Source organism: Podarcis melisellensis (genome assembly GCF_964234715.1).
Source record: "Podarcis melisellensis genome assembly, chromosome: 14".
Lineage (NCBI taxonomy): Eukaryota > Metazoa > Chordata > Lepidosauria > Squamata > Lacertidae > Podarcis > Podarcis melisellensis.
This window is the reverse complement of record NC_138546.1, coordinates 22,465,551-22,484,813: the sequence shown is the minus strand read 5'-3', so window position 1 is coordinate 22,484,813 and position 19,263 is coordinate 22,465,551. Positions and strand designations below refer to the sequence as shown.

Below are 19,263 nucleotides of genomic sequence, written 5' to 3'. Positions count from 1 at the left end.
ACGACTGCAGCTCTTTGCCTTTCCGTAGGAGGACTTTTCCATGCCTTTCCAGATCTGCCTGCTATGCGTTTACTGTGAGAGGCCAAGGCAGCATAAACTGGGAATGATTAGGCCAAGCAAACAGCCTCTTGTGGATTTTTGAGGGAATATATGCCAAGACCTTTTGCAAGTGCCCTAGAAATTGCCCAGCTGCCTACAGTATCCTGGCCCCAACGTCCTTCTCCACCTCAGCCAGCCTCCCTCACTTTGTATTTTGGTCGGTTGTGATGGTCCAGCTCAGCCTCCAAGGCCTCCTCTGTCAACTGGGCTTTGCTCTTCCATTTGCTCTGCTGCTCTTTGGGGTGTCTGGATGTCTGGTGAGCCTCGGCACTTGTCTTGGGCTTCTTGGTGGGCTTCTCCTTCCCAAACACAACCGTGTCCCAAAGCTTGAGCCACTTCAAAAGGCAGCGGTTTGTGTACTGAGCGGGGAGAGAGAAGAGGGTCAGGACAACCTTCCTCAAATGGGGCAAAACAAACAGAAACTTCCAGTCAGCTTCAGAGGCCCTCGTCTGAGTACCCCTTATGATAAAGAGGGCCTTTTTGGTGGTGACCCAACTGCTTATGTTAATTATCATTATTTTCATTTGTGAGTTGCCTAACATAGGGCAGCCTTTACACCAAATTGCAATGAATAAGTAGCAATTCTCAGGTAAAATGCCAAAACGGGGGTTGAGAAGCCTTAAAATAGATGGAGACCCGCCCGTTCTTTCATTAGGGCCTGGCCCCATTCTGTATTGGGGCCAGGCCCTGCTTCTGAGAGAACGTGCAAACTTCCAATCATATACTATTCCAGAATGTGTTTGGCGGTAAAACTGTGTTACAGGAGCACCACTGAACGATGAAGGAAAACAGTCTCCAATTAAACCTTCTTAGCTTCCACTTTCAGCAGACCTTTCCCCCCCTCAAGCTTTTCTTTACCACCACAGGGACTAGAAACTTAAAAAGGACATCCAGGTTCCCTAGAGGAATTTTATACTCAGTTGCAACTTCTGCGCTTCTGCAAGGCAGCTGCAAGCTGCATGGAGAAATGGTGCCCCCTAAAGAGCAACGGTTGATGAGAAACTCTTACATCATCACTGAGCAATTCCACGTAATGCCTGGGAGCGAACCGATCAACCCATAGGGACCCCTGAGCCTCCTCCCCGTCCTCTTCCGCTGCGCCAGACTTCCCTTCTTCCTCACTGGGGGCTGAGGCTTCCATCTGAGTCTCCTCATCCCCAAGACACCTGCAAGAAGGAAGACTTACTCTGAAAGCAATATATTGCTGGGTGGGGAGACTACCTATTGGCAGAGCTCAAAAGCTTCCTGCTCATCTATTAGAACATCCTGCTGCATCAGGCCAATGCCTCATCTAGTCCAGCATCCTAATCTCGCAGTGCCCACCCAGATGCCCAAGATCTGAGCACAAGAGCCCTCTCCCCTCTTGTGGTTTCCAGCAACCACAGAAGCATTGCTGCCTTAGACTGTGGAGACAGAGCCTAACCCAGGGGTCAGCAACCTTTTTCAGCCGTGGGCCGGTTCACCGTCCCTCAGACCATGTGGTGGGCCGGACTATATTTTTATGTGGGGGCGGGGGATGAATGTATGAATTCCTATGCCCCACAAATAACCCAGAGATGCATTTTAAATAAAAGCACACATTCTACTCATGTAAAAACACACTGATTCCCGGACCGTCCACGGGCCGGATTGAGAAGGCGATTGGGCTGCATCTGGCTCCCGGGCCTGTTTGCCTACCTACCCCTGGCCATCATGGCCAGTAGCTCTCAAAAGCCTTATCCTCCAAGAATTTGTCCAATTTTCTTTTAAAGCCATCCAAGTTGGTGGCCATCACTGCTACCTGTGCGAGCGAGTTCCATAGTTGTGCTAAATGAGGAAAAACCTTCTTTTATCTGTTCTGAATCCAAGCAAACTTATATGTCTCTGCCTGTGTATTTACAGCTGTCCAAGGCTGAACTTGCCAATCCAGGAGAAAGAAAGAGCTCTAGTTGAGTGGTAGAAAGTCCCAGGTTGTGTGTGAAGGCCACTGCCAGTCAGAATAGACAAGCTGGGGGAATATGACCCTCCAGGGCTTTAATAGGCCCTTGGACTCTCCCTGGGCCACACTCATTTGCAAGTCCTATCCTCCATCCCCTTTTCAAGTGCTCTGGCCTGGCTGTGATATGTCCTTGAACTCTTGCTGGCCTGGATGGAGGACCACAAGATGTGAGAGGGCATACAGAAACCTCAAAGACTTCTGTGCAGCTCCAATACAGGCTACTGTACAAAGGTCTCACCATCACAGCTCACCCACTTTGCCTCTGGTCTCACCCATCACTGGACAGCAGCCCCCAGAATATTGCCTACCAGCTAATGTGGTCCTTGAAGCAAAGAAATAAATAAAAATGCTTCCCACCTTTGTCATAGGTAATACTGACCCATTTCAAGCAGTGGCTTGACTCGGGATAATTCAGCTTCCTATTACCCTAGAAAAGCCTTTAGGAGGAAGAACCACCAAGCCCACCTGTTCAGAACCTCCGTCAGCTTCTGTGAAGACTCACGGATCTGTCTCCGGCGCTGGAAGGAAAAGGAGAATGTAAAACTAAAAGCAAAAACACTCACGTAGTGGAGGACGAAGAGTGTGTGCTTGTGTTGAATGACAGGCATTTCATCCTTCGCTTTTAAGGTGCATCTTCGTTTAAAAGCAAAATCTGAACTGGACGAAGCTATTCTGTATGTCAGGAAGGTGGAACCTGTGGCCCTCTGGATGCAGTGGGACTACAACTCCCATCATCCTGGGAGTTGGAGACCAACGACATAGGAAAAGCAACAGGTTCTTCATTGCTGTTCTACATCCCATTTTGAGTGGGCTATGAGGAGCACAGTGTTGTCTCATGCTCCACTCCACTGTGGTTTGCTCAAAAGGGGTTTGGCTGATGCATGCGTCTACCAAAAAAGGTCAAAAGTCCCAGTTTGGGTTCACATCTCAGCATATTAAACTGACATGCACACAGGTCTCGTGCACTTCCCTTCCCCTTTTTGTTGTACCACAACTGAAGGTTTAATTAACCATAGTTTCTTGTTGCATCTGGACTGGGTAACAACAGTTATCAGGGTCAGAACAAAGTAAGGATCTGAAACCACAAAAGTACAATACCTCTTCAGTAACTTGTTCCTTTACGTAGGAGAATGGGACGCCCAATAGCTGAAGCGGCCTCTCTCTGTTCCACCCAACCGAGCTGGAGAACTGCAGAAAGCAGAACAGATTTCCACGCAAATTAAGTGCCAGTCTCATTAGGAGGATAGAAGGCTGCCCACCTCCCCCTGAGCTGCAGCAGTGAAAGGAAGAGGGTGGATGTAGCGAGCTGTAGAAGAGCTCTGCTTCTTGGTCCTGCTGGTACCTGCGTTCCCATCCCATCATCCTTCACAACCATGAAGACTCGGGTGCCGTCAGTGGAGGTCACGTTGATATAGTCCCCCAGGATGGGCGGTCGCTTGAGGACCTTCCTGCTGTATTTTTCTTCTGGTGGTGTAACATGCAGTGGGAACATGTCTCTCACCCCCGTGCCATCTGGGATCCCAAGTGCTTTGAAGTGAGTCCTTTGAGGTCCAAGAAACACAAGGAGAAGAATCATCAGAGGGCTCAACACCGTCCTTCAAAACATGACGTCGGAACAGATTTTGGGGAACAAGTACAAGCACTAGACTTGTTTGAAACTTTACTGTGTTCCAGGGTTGCGTTATGCCTAATGCTGACCTGGCACCAGACATGAAGTCCTCAGAGTTGAGGACCTACAAGACCCTGAGGAGCAGGCAGTGCCTCTGAATCCAATGTGGAGGATCCCATTGAATATCCCTCTGGGTGAAGACCCCCGAAACTGTCAGATTTTGAAAACTGTGCAATGAGGGCAACATACTGAGTCAACAACGCTCTCCCCCCTTCCCACCAGAATGCTCACCTTTCATCCTGCAGTTCAGAACTGGCACCTGGAGGACAAGGGAGAGATGCTCCATTCTGAAGTGGCTCTTTAATGGCTTGCTCTTCCTCTGTCCCAAAATCCAGCTTCTTCACGACTTCGAATCTCCGTTGGCGCTTTGGCTTTGGAGCTGTCAGACCCAAAATGAGGTGAACAGCTATTACAACAATGTGGGCTATTGGTCTTCAGAGGGATAGCATGCCACAGCCGGAAGAAAACTGATGTGCCAGAAGATCTCATAGAATTGTAGAGTACGAAGGGACCCCTATGGCCATCTAATCCAACCCGCTACAATGCATGAACCACAGCTAAAGAGTCCCTGACAGATGGCCCTAGAAAAGACCCTATCGCCCCCACACATTATAGGGACAGTGTGTATAGTGTTGGACTAGGATCGGGCAGACACAGGCTCAAATCCCCCACTCAACCATGGAATGGTCTTGGACCAGTAATTGTCCCTCAGCTTGGCCTACCTCACAGGCTTGTGAGGATACAGTGGAGGACTAACAAAACACTATGCTGCTTTGAGCCCTGCAGAAGAAAAGCAGGATATAAATAAGATGACCTCCTGCCAAGCTGGTATCAAGCACATTAGCACTACTTGCATGAAAAACTCATAGCATACAGCAAAACCTACTATGAGTAGCAGAAGTCTCCTGGAGAAGCTGACTTGGAGAGATTTCTGGCTCCGCTGCAAGGCATTCTCGCTTCCCAGACTTCAGACCAAGATGGTTGACGGGCTCCTCAGAGAGGACCTGGCCTTGAGAAGCCTTTCCCATGCATGGCTGGCTAGTTACAGGACTGGAGCCCTTAACCAAATCCCCGGCAGCGAGGGCCTCTTCAAACGTACGCTTTCTGCTTCGGAACTCGGACACTTTATGGGAGGGTGCTGGATGTGCTTCTTCTGAAAGAAAGGAGTTAAAAACCACAGAGAGCATGAATTTGGACATACCTGGTAGCGCTGCAGAACTTTTCTTTTAAAAAGAAGAGAAATAGGTCAGATCCATTAGGGCTTACAGTGGGGTCCCATACCAGCTCTGTGTGGTAATTTAGAGATGAGCTCTGCTAAAAAAGGGCTGCTATAAAATTTGCTATTAACTGTACCAAACCTAGTAGCAATAGCTGTAACCGTTATAGCTTGACCACATAGTTCAAGTATTGGTAACTCAATGATTCTCCAACATCAACTTCATTGGACTGGTCATGTTGTTTGGATGCCTGATTATCGTCTTCCAAAGCAACTACAGTCGTACCTCTACTTACGTATCCCTCCGGATACATAAACTCCGGGTTGCGAACACGGCAACCCCGGAAGTGTATACTTCTGGGTTTTGCCTCGCGCGCATGCGCAGAAGCACTCTATTGCGCCACACGTGTGTGCAGAAGCAGCGCCTCCACTTTTCAGGTTGCAGACGGACCCCCGGAATGAATTAAGTTCGTATCTGGAGGGTCCACTGTACTCTATTCCGAACTTAAAAATGGAAAGCGTAATGTTGGTCAACAATAGAGGTCTAAAGACTCTCTTAAGGCAAATCCCAAAAAATGTAGTACAAACACCAACAACAGGGAAACACTGGCCTGCAAGCGTTCCAATTGGAGAACGGCCTTTACCAAAGATGTCATGGACCTTGAAGACTCAAACTCAGGACGAAAGGGAGAAATGTGCCGAGAGGAAGGCATGTTTGACAAATCCTCAATGTAATTAACTCCCGTGCGGAAACCTATGCCCCACTGCGGAAGGACATGTGGATCCAGAATTGGCCTCCACTGTCACTTACGGACTCATTGTTAAGACCACGTTCATGGAAGACAATCTTTCTCTGCTACGTGTGATTGTCAAAGAAGACTGGTGCTCAAAGATCTGCACTGGCAGACAATTTGCTACTGGGTCAAGTTCAAGGTTTTACTATTTGCATATAAAGTCCATTATGGGTTGAGTTGCCCATACTTGAGATTGAATGCACCACTTTGACTGCTTTGATTTGCAGAACTTGCATTTTTAGAAATGTCAGAAAGTATCTGTTCCAATTTTACAAGAAGTCTGCCTTTTAGTAGGGCTGCACCTGCACAGTTTTATATATCTGTTTTCACTGATTTTGTGGTGTGTTTTTTTTAAGTTTCCTGGATTTTAGTTGCGTTTTAGCCACAATTTTATTATGAACAGTGCTTGGAGCTTTGCTGTTTATTTATTTATGCAGTTGTATAAACTATTTCGCTGATGTAATGATGGGATTCAAGAACAGAGCTGATGTAATGAGGATAAAATCCTAAATATATTTACCTGGAAGCAAGCCCCACTGAACCAAATGTGATTTACTTCTAAGTGGATATGTACAGTATAGAATTGGTCACTGGGGACAGGTGTGCCTTCCCCCTCTCTGCTGAATTCTAGACTGGGGCCTCCTCAGGACCAGGACCTGTCCCCCAAGTATACTGGTGGAGTTCATTAATACATACTACTGGTGAGTATTTTGGATTGTTTTTACTTTTGGTTATACTTATGTTCGGTAAATGCAACAGGTCTTGCTGCTGTTGCTGCAAAAAAGCGACAGACCCGCCCCTCCCACATTTCGGCCTCTCCTTCTCAAGCCCAGAATTCTCTGACCGTCAAGAGAAGCCCATCAGCCCCCACCTTGCAGCTCAGCCAGCGCCTCCAGCTCGTCCGCAAACTGCTCCTCAAATTCATCTTCAATGCCATACAGCTCGTGCTCATCTTCTTCCATATGTAAGATCTCCTCCCTCCTTTGCAAGGCGAACAAAAAAAAGGAAAAGGAATATATTTATTTAAAAAGCTCAGTTCCACAAACTCTCTCGCTTTGTTGCTTGATGGTATGCAACAAAACCCTAACCCCCTGCAAGAAAAGGAAAAAAAAGCAAACCCGCTTTGCAACTGCAAACAGTACCTGCAACAGCCCAGCTGACTTTTCCTTTTTGCAAACCAGCGCGCGCGCTGTTTCAGTTCCGGGTGAACGTTCCATGCGGCGGAAGGCGCTGATTGGCTGGCGGGTCTCATCCACGCGCTGCTCCGCGGCTGCTGCACTGCCCGGGCCTGCTGGCTGCAATGTAGCGCCGCCGCGCGCGCCTTTGCATGGCGCACCAGCCCTCTGCTAGCGCCTTGCGCAAAGTTGCAGGTCGGTCGATCGATCCGCCCGGCTCGGTGCACTCCTTGCGGAGTGGGGCCGGCAGGGATGCGTGCACGCGCGTCTGCATGTCTGCATGCACGGGATGCATACGAAGGGCGCTGGAGGCGCAGCAATCTTTGCAAGCCTCCCAGTGCAGCATGGGCGTCTTTGGGGTGGGAAGGTTGCATGTTGTTTTCTGTCCCTTTATCCAAAGGATTTGGTAGCCGCCGATGTCGTGACGATGGCGGTGGGGAAGGGGTGAGCAGCCTCTACCTCAAAAGAAGCGCTTCTTTGAGGGGCTTCTCTTGCTTGACAGCCAAGCAGCCTCATCTGTCTCAAAGCGGGTTTAGGGCAAGTCTGTTAAAATAAATGTAAAGCGAGCATAATGGGGAAAAAAGCAAGATTTGGAGGCTCGGTGCTCCCTCCCTCTCTTTCCAGACTCTCCTGTCTGCGAGTTTTGTCAAGAGTCAAATAGGGTAGCCATTTAATAACACAAGCGCCTCCTGGATCAGGCCACTGGCACATCTAGTCCAGCATTCAGTTCTCGTAGTAGCCAAAAAATAATAATTTCCACATGCACAATTTGAAATAATCTTTTTAAATAGAATACATTGCACAATAGCAAGAAAAAATCCAACCAGGTGAGCTGTGTGCCTGCACAGTCTGTTGCACAGGTACTCAGTGTGGATAGCTCTAAGGCCTCTCTTGCTCTAGGTGTGTGTTTTAAGCTATATGAAAACAGCTGTTTATTGTTGGATAATTATCTTTTTTTATTAAGGGGTCACAATTTTACCTACGCAGGAGAATGCAATAGTACCCTCCCCAGCAGTCATTCCAGAAAGCAGCATAACAAGATGCAAAGGCAGCAAATACGTATCTATTTATTCATTAAAATTCATATACTGCTTGATTGTAAAACAAACAAACCTCAACGTGGTTTCCAAAAAGAATAAAATAATAAAATTATCAGTGAAAGTACTTGATAACTATTTAAAACATTATTATTATTATTATTATTATTAAAATCAATGACAAGCTGAGAACCAGATTAAAACATGCCAATGTTCTACATGTCTTGAGTGGGCTTACCTAAACAAAATATTCATTTATTCAATCAATCAATCAATCAATCAGTCATTTACTGTGTTTGACTAAAAGCCATTACAAATTCAATTACAAATCCAGCAAGTCAATTAAAACCTGTTAAAAGAAATCCAGAGATATACATCCATTTACAATAAGTCAAATTAATGAATCGCCTGCACAGTCTACAGCAATGTCTTTTATATAGTTAGCATGAATGTTTTTAGCGGCTTTTGCAAATAAGACTTTTATATGTGACAAGTGGACCACAGTCAGAGAATAGCTAACATATTTTCCCTTCAGGGTTCTGTCCCTGTGGTGGAGCCAGCATCTGTTCCAAAAATCTCTTTCTGAGGTTTTGTTAAGAGTTGACAATGGAGTATATAATGGGGGAGATCTGCCTCACCTACCCCACAAATACAAAGTCTTAAATGCCTTGGAACATTTCTGTATCTCCCATCTAAGACTGACGTAGGCATTGTTTGAAAACGGAGAGCTGTAAATGCAGTTTTCAGGGAGGCAAAGGTAAATGACTGCCAGTATTGAGCTCTGGTGTGGTGAGATTTCAGCAAATGGATTAGAGATAAATCTTGCTCGTTATCCTGTTTATAAATCCAATCCCTGAGCAGTCTTTTCACTCCAGGGAATATAAAATCTATTGTCAGGTTTTTTTTGAGGCTGGCAGGTCTTGTACTAACTTGGCCCAACCACCCTTCTTCCATTGTTCCTCCAGGCAGAGTCTAGGCAAGTGGTTCTCTGGCATAACCAGCCAAAAAGCAGTCATCTCTGCCCTAGCCTTTAGACTTTTCCTCAGCATTTGATACAATTGACAGATTGATTTATTGCAATTCCTTAAGCACACCTGACATTTGTCTTTAGGGCTTCATCCAAACCTGATTTCTGCAAGTGTCCATTAATGCATTAACCAGTGTTGATGAGCATGCACAGAGTGATTTGCTTCTCAGACAGAATAACTCTGAACAACTTTCCCAAATCTAGGTCAGAAGGGAAGAACACTTTTTGGATCAGAAACTCAGAACTGCACCTCTCTTTCCCTCTCTAAGGGTCCATCGCTATGGAGCCTGTGAGCATCGATAACTTGTCCATTCTGTACCAAAGTGCGGACTTCATTGTGGTTAACAAACACTGGGATGTCCGCATTGACAGCAAAATGTGGTATGAAAAGCTCACCCTGCAGAGCCAGTTGAAATATCGGTTCCCTGAGCTTGCAGACCCAGACACATACTATGGCTTCCGGTAAGTAGTTTGTAAGAAGGCTATCTGTTTACTTAATGTGTGGGATAGCAGTATGAAATAGTTTTATTCAAACAATTTATGAACTTGGTTATTAGCAGCTGCCAAGTTATGTCGCACAGAAATGGGAAACTTTACAAGCACTGACTCCTGCATTATGGTAAAAAAATGTAAAAAAATGTATGGACCCTTCAATTGCTGAAACCCATAAATGTATAGGCCCATAAACTACAGGCAACGACCTCTTAGCACCCAGGCACAGACCTCCTCTGTAAAATGGGTATTATATGGTTAGTGTGATGGCGACAGTAATGTGAGTTGGAAATTTTCTAGAGCAATAGATGGATGCTGATTGCAAAAACTGTATTAGGTAAGCATGTCAGTTTTCAGCGCTTTTTGCTTTGCTTACTAAGTGCAAATAAAGTAGACTTGTTACATTAGATTGCTCTCCAGAGCAATTCAAACTAGCGACTCCCAGATTCAAATCATTCTATGCAAGCCTAATTTCAATTCTAAATGTTGTGGAAAACCCGAGATGACAATTGCAAAGTGCACTTTAGTGTAAATGAGGAAGGTGTTTGTTTGTTTGTTTTTTAAAGTGATTTGAGGTTGTAATGGTTCTAGAGGGTTGCTCGTGCGTAAGTTGCCGCCACTCCTGGCTAGGTTGCCTGGTTGAACCCTTTCTCTCTGGACAGCCCTTCACTCGTGGCTGTCTCAGTCGCTGGCAGAATACGTCAGTGGGCGTTTCTTGAACTTCTTCCAGCAAAGAAGTTATTTGACACCAAGTCTCCTCCTACTCTCCCTGCGCGGAAGTCTTCTGCGCAGGGAGGGTGTGGGCAGCGGAGTACCCGTGCTCTCCCCACTGGTCTCCGGTGAAGAGTTCTGGAGCCTTCTCTCCGATTCCCCATCTGCCCCCCTTCACCCCTGGTGTTACGCTGATTTCCTTCCCCAGCAGATGGGCTGCCTCTCTCCCTGCTGGGACCCTCTCCGGCATCGCTCTGGAGCCTTCCCTCCGCCTCTGGCTCCGATGGCAGTTCCCTGACAGAGGTCAAGGCCAGATTTTCCAAAGTTCACAGAACCTTTGTTTGGAATTGTTTTACTTCTGCTACATACTTTGAAAAGTTGTTTGTTTGTTCACTGTGATTTATATGCCTCTTAAGACATTGTAACCAAAACAATGAGGTCAAGGATAATCTTTTCATTTGTACTTGGATACTATTGGAAGCCATTTTGAATCAAGATGGCAGACTGAACTTTTCAGGCTGTTAATAATAGATAAATCTTCTCATCTTCCAGGTTTTGCCACCAGCTGGATTTCTCCACCAGTGGGGCCCTTTGTGTGGCGCTCAACAAGGCAGCTGCTGGAAGTGCCTACAAATGCTTCAAGGAACGGATGGTGACCAAGGCCTACCTTGCGCTGGTGAGCCACCATGTTTGTCAAGTTCCCTTCTAGCTATGAATCAGATGGAAGGCTGTGTCCCATTCTGGATGCTGCACTTTATGAATGGTGAAGGCCAGGGCTGGCTGACTCTGTGGACCCCTGTCAATATTGCTGCTCTGCAAATTCAGAAGTGCAAGGTCCCTTCATGATGGTCATACCCTTCTATGATTATGCAGTAATCTTAGAAAAATACAATAAAAGTTAAGGATACACTGCCTTCCAGCTAGGTTACTATTTTCTGTGCACATATAGAGGCAAATGATTTGGAGTGCTCCAATACAGTCTTCCAGAGTGACTGAAGTTGTGTCTTCCTTGAAGTTCCATTGTATGTAACATCATTCTCTTGAATAACAATAATAATTTATTATTTATACCCCGCCCATCTGACTGGGTTTCCTCAGCCACTCTAGGTGGCTCCCAACAGAATATTAAAAACACGATAAAACATCAGACATTAAAAACTTCCCTCAACAGGGCTGCCTTCAGATGTCTTCTAAATGTCAGGTAGTTGTTTGTCTCTTTGACATCTGGTGGGAGGGTGTTCCACAGGGCAGGCGCCACTACCAAAAAGGCCCTCTGCCTGGTTCCCTGTAGCTTTGCTTCTTGCAGTGAGGGAACCTCTAGAAGGCCCTCGGAGCTGGACCTCAGTGTCCAGGTAGAATGATGGAGGTGGAGACACTCCTTCAGGTATACTGGGCCGAGGCCATTTAGGGTTTTAAAGCTCAGCATCAACACTTTGAATTGTGCTCAGAAACGTACTGGGAGCCAATGTAGCTCTTTCAGGACTGGTGTAATATGGTCTCGGAGCACCTTGTGCTTTCAGTATTCCTAAATGCTTAGCTTTGGAGCATACTGAACAACTCTTCCTGTGCACCTTCTCCAGAGTTACCCTAGGGGTCAACCCTTAATGGCTGACTTGCCTTCTTTCACTCTGATTGGCTCTGGTCAGCACAAAGCATGAGAAGGCTTCTTAGCAGCTAAAAAACTCCCCTTTCTTGCTGGTTGGGGCTCTAGGATAATGGAGACAAGGAATCTGCTGTTCCAAAGTATGGGTGCTGCTACACTAAAAGATGATCTACAGGATCGGCTATGATTCACCCATCTTCCCACAAAACACAAGGTCACGTTCATGTGCCCAATCCACACTTTTCCACAGCACTTTTAACATTTTTATTTTTTTCCCCAGCCACGAAAACGGCTTGTGTTTCAGGCCACCACTGTTGAAACAGACCCGGAAAGCCAGTAGGGGGTCAGACGTCAGCTGGCGTTCATATTTTTATCTTGATCCCTTTTGGGTGTCCCACTGACACGCGAGGCAAGGCGAGCCATCTGTAGGATGGGTGCCTAGTGACCGGCCCCCTGTGACTTAAATATTACTTCTTTAAAAGGGAAAGATTAAAAAAGGCATTAAGTAGGAGTAGCAGATTGGCAAGAAATGAGGTTGGTTTTGCAACTGGTCGCAGCTAGGAAGAGAGACTCCTTGCATGTCAAAGAGGACAAAGAGGACTCTGTGTGTGTGTGTGTGTGTGTGTGTATGTATGTATGTATGTATACATATATATATATGTGTGTGTGTATGTATGTGTGTATATATATATATATATATATATATATATATATATATGCCAGTTTTGAGGCTGTTCATCGCCTAGGTAATTTTGTATTTCTGGGTTGAGTACCCAACATCTTTCAGAGGTGCATTACCACTTCCCTAAAGAAAATGATACAGTCTGTGATGCTTTTTCCTGTTCCTATCCTCGGATCCTGTTCCCCACTGCTGATCTAAAGCTTTCTATTCCCTGCCTCCCCCTTTCCCAAGAAACTTCCCGGGATTTTCGTTAGCTGGAATAACGATAATATAATACATTATTATTAACAGCATTTAAACAATGTATATTATGGGTTTTTTTGGTGACCTTTAATAACTACCCTGTAAGGTAGGAAGGAATTATTATCTCCATATTGCATAAAAGGGTGCAGTGAGATTGAGATGTCTTAGGCCATGAAGTGAGTTCACTGCATTACACGTACTGTCACCATTGGCTCTCACCGTTATGCCATGCCCGCCTCTGGCTATGCTAAACGTCTGGCGTAGATGCATGATGTAGGCACAGGATGAAAAAGCCACAGTGCAGAGCATGTGGAAGCACATTATGTGTGTTTTTCCTACCCCTCCAGCTGCCCCGTGACATATTTGACCTCCCCTTCTTACTCCCCCACATCAAATAACCTGTGACTCACACCTGGGATTCCGAGCGGAATTCTGCACACCTGAAATTAGGACAGGCCTGTACGCATGCTGTACATGTAAAGCACATGGCTTCCCCTCAAAGAATCCTGGGAGCTGTAATTTACCCCTCACAGAGCTACAATTCTGAGCACCCTCAGCAAATTACATTTCACAAGATTCTTTGGGTTTTTTGGGGGGAGGAGCTAGGTGCCTTCCATGTGTGTTTAAATGTGGTTTTAAGTGTATGAGGTGGATGTCACCAAAGCTTGCCGTGGCTTTTTGTTAAACGGCCTTCCTGGGTGGTGAGAGACAAAAAGGGTGGTACAAAGACTCTGCAGATGCTGAATCCGTTCAGGAAGCAGAGCTAATCTGCTGCAGATGAAATCCTCCCGGGCCAAGCGGATTATGTGTCTCTCAGCTTCTGTGGATGGGAAGAGCTTAACACAGCCTGGTCACGGGGAAACCATTGCTCATCCGCTCAGTCTGGAATGAAAAAAAAAAGCTTATTTGCTGAGAGCATGGATCTTCAAAGGAAAAAGATGTGCCTTCCCCCGGCAGTGTTACATCTCCTCCAAAACCAAGAGTCTGGTGCCCTTTTGGTTTTGGGATTGAAGAGCTGGGCAAGTCTGCCAGTTTTGTCTTCTCTGCGTTTCTCACTTTCACAGTCTCATGTTCTGTTTGCCCCATTTCTGCATCAGTTTGCAAACTTCCTTTTAAACAAGTCATCCTGAAAACCTTACATGCATCAATCATCACAGTGTGATTTTTTTATCTCCCAGTAAAACACATCTTTGCAAGCAAATTTATTTTAATGTACGCATTTTTGTGTACACGATTCCCTGATAGCCTTTTTTTTTTTGGCTTGGAGAACTGCAGTACAGAATTTGCAAAAGTGCAAATTCCAAAAGGCAGATGCATGTTTCTGTTCATGTTCTGGCCTGGGAATTACAAATTGATTCACGTTGAAATGCATACTAGACGAATTTCTCATCCATCTCTGTACGGACTACAACAGGGGTGCTGCCCAAAAGCTCAACAACTTTGACCTGCTCCCCTAAAAAAAGCTTAACAACTTTGAACTCCCCCCCCCCAAAAAATGGGTAGATCACTGCCAGTTTTCCCCCCCAGGAGTAGATCGCAGTCTCTTGGGAGTTGGATGTCCCTGGACTACAACTCCCAACAGGGCTGCTGGGAGTTGTACTCCAAAACATCTGGGAGGCACCAGGTTGAGGAAGACAGGTGTAGAGGAACTTACTTCAAGTAAGTGTCTGAAGCGAGGATGAGGGTGGGGGGAACTTGTGGCCCTCCAGATGTTCTTGGACTCCAACTCCCAGCAGCCTCAGCAGCTAGCATAGCCAGTGGCGAGGGATGATGACATGCTTTGTAGTCCAGCGACACCTGGAGGGCCCTAGGTTCCCCAACCCTGAATAAAAGTAAGGGAAGTTAAGATGTCCCTGTACAGCAGTTCTGCAGGTATATGGCTTTGCAAGTGATATCGACCTGTTCCCATTTTACAGTTGGGAAACTGAGGCTGGTGTTTTTTTCATGTTAAGACTCAGGGTGTTGTGACAAAATGCATCCTCTGCTTGGCAGGTGAGGGGCCACATCCAAGAGGCAAGGATGACGATCGACTACGCCATCGGGAAGAACACGACAGAAGGCTTGACACACATGATGTGCATTGAAGGGACGGAGGGTAGGGCTGCCACCACCCTTTCCTGCCCCCTTTGTCATTTTCATTGTAGCACTGAGGCATTGCATCATCAGAAAACTTTGAGCTTTGCAGTTGTTTTGAAAATTGACTTTGCTTTTAACACGTTGATTCCAACATTTCTAACAGGTTGTGAAAACCCCAAACCTTGCCAGTCGGAGCTAACAGTGCTTGAACATGGCCTTTACAGTGGCGATCCGGCGACGAAAGTGCTTCTGCAGCCCCTTACAGGTAAAAGGACTCCTGCTCCTTCATTGCATGGCTCTGGAATGGCCTTTCCCACAATGCAATGTGTGCTTCTGTTTCCAAGCTGTCAAGTCAGGCCAGTTCAGCAAGGCCAGTTCTCCACTCTTCTGTGCCTCAGAGAAGTTTACAGTGGTACCTCAGGTTAAGTACTTAATTCGTTCCGGAGGTCCGTTCTTAACCTGAAACTGTTCTGAACCTGAAGCACCACTTTAGCTAATGGGGCCTCCTGCTGCCGCTGCGCCACCAGAGTACGATTTCTGTTCTCATCCTGAAGCAAAGTTCTTAACCTGAAGCACTATTTCTGGGTTAGCGGAGTCTGTAACCTGAAGCGTATGTAACCTGAAGCGTATGTAACCTGAGGTACCACTGTATTTACTTGTATATCTAATTGATTTTTATTGAAGTTTTTTTCATACAAACAAGAAGTATATAATAACAAATGTGGCACGCATAACAAATCTTGAATGTGAACTTAGTCCTTGTATTGCCTGTTGACATAGAGTAAAAATACACAATAATAGACAAGGTGCAGAAACAGCAGTCTGGAAGACCAAAGGAAGTAATTTATACATTTTTAAGCTAAAGGCCAAAAGTGTTTCAGTATAATACAGGTTTCTGCACTTTTAGAAAAGAAAACTCAAGGCAGAGTACAACTTATTAGAATAAAAACAATAGAAAAGCTTTGTTAAGACATCAGTAAGTACCGATTGGTTTTTCAAAAAAGAGAGAATTCATGTTACACAGGCCTGTCTAAAACAGTATCGTTTTCAGAAGCTGCTGCCAGTCCGTGCAGGGAATACTGAGCATGGACTGATTGGTCTGACTCAGTATAAGGCAGCTTCGTAATGGGGATGTGTGAAGGGTTTGTTGGTGAAACATCAACACCAGAATTGGATGAAACATTTTACATGTCTCATGGAAGCGACCTATGTCTCCTCGTCCTTGGAGGAGGGTGGGCTGATAGCCGAAAGGGTCTCTGTCCTAAAAAAATAAATGGCATTGTCCTTTCCGCCCCTCCTCAGGAAGAACCCACCAGCTCCGCGTCCACTGCAGCGCCATCGGGCACCCGGTGGTGGGCGACTTCACGTACAGTTTCAAGAAGGACAGTGGCCCTTACCGCATGATGCTCCACGCCTACTACTTGCGCATCCCGACCAGCAAGGAGCTTATTGAGGTGATTGCGCCCGACCCTTTTGTCCCCACCGTGGACAGCAACTGGGCCCCTCAGCGTGCCACGCACCAGCTGGAGGAGCTGATCCAAGAACTGAAGGACCAGAGCGTCCTGGCGGAGGAAGGCCGTCAGGGGAATCTGCTTGGGAGCCCAAGCCCTGAGGCCCCGCAGGAAGCCAAGAGCCCTGAGGTGGAGGAGTTGGAGCAGGAGCAGCGAGGGAAATGTGAGCAGTGGCTGGCCGAGTGGGCCCTGGAATGACATGACCCACGGATCCCTCATGGTCGGGAAACCCCAAATCTTTATACCTTGTCTCTACCGCTGATTCCTGCCAGAAGCTTTTCCAGGCCTGACTCCCAACACCTGTCGTCTTGTTCACTCCCAACATTCCTCGGAAATGCCTCTGTGAGGGTCGCGTTCCCAAACTGGAATTTTGACTGTGTGCTTGATCGGCTTTTTAACCCCGTGCCCTCAAGCTGGCTCGTTTTAGTCGCCGGATGTGGAAGATCACGGACTGTGGTCAGACAGGCCAGGTTTGTGCCCTGAAATTGACACTCTTAAGCCATTGGATTAACGCAATTGGGGCACTGTCTCTCAGGGTGATGTCAAGTCATACTTAGAGTAGACCCATTGAAATCAGTAGCCTTAAAATTGCTCATCAGTAATACTAAACATTTTCTTTGTTCCTATATAAGCCATACTAGAGACTTTCAGAGACGAGCCACATAGTTGGCTCTGAATTTCCTAGCAGCCAGTGCAAATAGAGAGGCATACAAGGTAACAGAATTTGATTGATTGATTGCGTCAGATCCCACCTTTTTCTCCAAGGAGCTCAAAGTGACATATATGTGCATGGTCCTTTCCCATCTCATTTAATCCCCACAACAACCCTGTGAGGTAGGTTAGGCTGAGATATGCAGTGACTGGCCCAGTGTCACCCAGTGAGCTTTATGGCTGAGTGAGCACTTGAACCCTGGTCTCCCAGGTTTTAGTCTGACACTTTAACCCAGGGTTTCCCCAACTTGGGTCTTCAGCTGTTTTTGGACTACAGCTTCCATCATTCCTAGCTAACAGGACCAGTGGTCGGGGTTGATGGTAGTCAAGAAACAGCTGGAGGCCCAAGTTTGGGAAACTCTTCTCTAACCGCTTTGCCACGCTGTCCGATTTTCCTTGTCCCACAGCGAAAAGCACACAAACTCACTTGATGTAAAAAAAATAACATTGTGGTTAAACTCAGACAGGTATTTACATGAGGATATTTGTCTAGAGCAGGGACGTCCAACTCCCAAGAGACTGCGATCTACTCCCAGCACAAAAAAGTGTCAGGGATCTAACCCATTTTAGGGGTTTGGGTCAAAGTTGAGTTTTTTTTAGGAGTTCAGGTCAAAGTTGTTGAGCTTTTCTTAGGGGGCAAGGTTGGTGTTGAGATTATTTGGGGAAGGGCGCAAAGCAGAGGTGATTATTTTAAGGTGGAAACGCCGAAAAACGCTCCCCCTAACAAAAGGCTGGGCAGCGCTAACTCTGAATTCTGGTTTAGCGATCCTGCACGACTGAAGGAAACAGTGAAGGGGCAGGGCTGGATACATTCATTTTACAGCTACTCTTCTCAAGAAAACAGAAATGAACTAGCGATCGACCGCCATCTACCGCTATCACCCGGGGATAGACCTGGACATCCCTGGTCTAGAGGATGCTGAGTAACGTAGTGAACAGCGTCCTCTATAATCGTTTTACACAAAAGACTCAGAAATGCTGTTCCATAGGTAGCTCCTTCTAGCAGCCTTACAGAGGTAATAGCACTAAGTCTTCGTTTTGCAGAAGCAATTCTATGCGGAGCCAAAGTAACCCTCAGCCTATTATTAGTCCAGGTGTTGGAGACAGTTCAAATTTCCTTTCTAAAGGAAGCATTGACCTGTTGGCATCTCTGCTGTTTGCAGACATGCTGTTCAGGCTAGAGTGCAAATCCAGCCACCAAACGACCGTAACGGGATGCTAATGCTTCGCGTCTGGTTTCCGTCGCTCACCCTTCAATTCCCCCAAACACGTTACTGCTTCGTGTATGGCTGCTAGGGAACCTGGCAGTGAGATGATCACAACCCAGTCATAGTGGCTGATAGATGTCAGTGGGTCTTCTCTGAGGGCCATGCATGCTGGACGTCGCCCTCAGCCTCTGCTGCCCTCAGGGGAATCTGTGGGGAAAGTGTCAGAAAAAAGGGACCACTTGACCTGCTGAAATCCCACCCCCCACCTGCCTTCAGCCACAGAGATTCACTCCCCTTTTCATCTATCTTTCATTTTGGATTATAACCAATGCATGAGGAGGCTTGTCACATAACAGCCTCTTGGATTCTGAAGCAAAAGAATGGATAAAAGAAACCAGGAAAATCTTCTTTCCTTTTTTAGCTGGGGTCCCCCAGCAGGGCATCCATAGGTATCTCAGAACCCTCAGATAACACTCCACTCCCCAACACCTGTCAAGCATTCTTGACCCTCTTAATTTTTTTAAAAATGAGGACTTTGGGGGAAGTTACTTCCTTGAGGGTGCCTGTTTTTTCACCTGTGTTTTTTTTTTAGGGTGGGTGGGGAACACTGTTTAGATGCTTTCCTTGTTGCTTTGAGAGAGAAGTATGAGCACCAACAGTTTTTCTTCTGCAGATTGGGTGCTTTGTGGTGCCCACACCTACGGTATTTCTTAGATTTCCAAATGTGCCCCTAGGCCTGAAAATTTGCAGATCCCTTTCTGGTTAAGGTTTTCTCTCTCCCTCCCTCCCTCCGAGCTCTTTTCCTGACTGACCTTTGACTTTAATTCCCATAGAAAGCAAGCTTTTGGCAATTTTAGATCAGCCATCTTGCATTTTTTTCATGTTATGTGGATGTCTGGAAGGGTATGTATGTGGGTTTCAGCTTTTATCTGCCTTGAAGTAGCAGCTGATGGTGGTGATGATAACAATCCTTTTCTAGGGCATTGTAACAACTGCTCCACAACATATTTGTGTGTTTGTGTGTGTGTGTG

General features: G+C 46.3%; 2 protein-coding genes across 4 annotated transcripts in view; one reads left to right on the top strand and one right to left on the bottom strand.

The window, feature by feature from the left end:
- The window catches only part of CHTF18 (chromosome transmission fidelity factor 18), a gene marked incomplete at its 5' end in the record, with an annotated part of 34,182 nt that extends 27,174 nt beyond the window's left edge, over nt 1-7,008 (bottom strand). The window contains 9 exons of one of the 2 annotated variants that reach the window (XM_081887382.1): nt 246-458; nt 1,109-1,265; nt 2,543-2,595; nt 3,176-3,265; nt 3,420-3,618; nt 3,978-4,125; nt 4,633-4,899; nt 6,628-6,737; nt 6,899-7,008. In XM_081887382.1, coding sequence (XP_081743508.1) covers nt 246-458; nt 1,109-1,265; nt 2,543-2,595; nt 3,176-3,265; nt 3,420-3,618; nt 3,978-4,125; nt 4,633-4,899; nt 6,628-6,737; nt 6,899-7,008 — 1,347 coding nt within the window. The remainder of the gene's footprint in view (nt 1-245; nt 459-1,108; nt 1,266-2,542; nt 2,596-3,175; nt 3,266-3,419; nt 3,619-3,977; nt 4,126-4,632; nt 4,900-6,627; nt 6,738-6,898) is intronic. The other variant, XM_081887381.1, reaches the window with a different exon arrangement.
- Nucleotides 7,009-7,016: 8 nt separating this feature from the next.
- Nucleotides 7,017-16,785, top strand: RPUSD1 (RNA pseudouridine synthase domain containing 1). 2 transcript variants are annotated; one of them, XM_081887454.1, is made up of 6 exons: nt 7,017-7,126; nt 9,265-9,457; nt 10,751-10,874; nt 14,719-14,821; nt 14,966-15,067; nt 16,105-16,785. In XM_081887454.1, exons 1-6 carry the CDS (start codon nt 7,084-7,086, stop codon nt 16,509-16,511), a joined length of 972 nt encoding a protein of 323 aa, XP_081743580.1. In that variant the 5' UTR covers nt 7,017-7,083; the 3' UTR covers nt 16,512-16,785. The 2 variants fall into 2 exon arrangements, with proteins under 2 accessions (XP_081743580.1, XP_081743581.1); XM_081887455.1 differs by lacking the exon at nt 7,017-7,126 and adding an exon at nt 8,210-8,725.
- Nucleotides 16,786-19,263: the final 2,478 nt, after the last annotated feature.

Excerpts from the sequence above, each read along its gene's own strand:
- RPUSD1 (XM_081887454.1), top strand. The coding sequence starts at position 7,084 with ATGGCGCACCAGCCCTCTGCTAGCGCCTTGCGCAAAGTTGCAG. Across the intron at positions 7,127-9,264 it reads CGCCTTGCGCAAAGTTGCAG|GGTCCATCGCTATGGAGCCT; the intron begins GTCGGTCGATCG and ends TCCCTCTCTAAG. Across the intron at positions 15,068-16,104 it reads GCTTCTGCAGCCCCTTACAG|GAAGAACCCACCAGCTCCGC; the intron begins GTAAAAGGACTC and ends GCCCCTCCTCAG.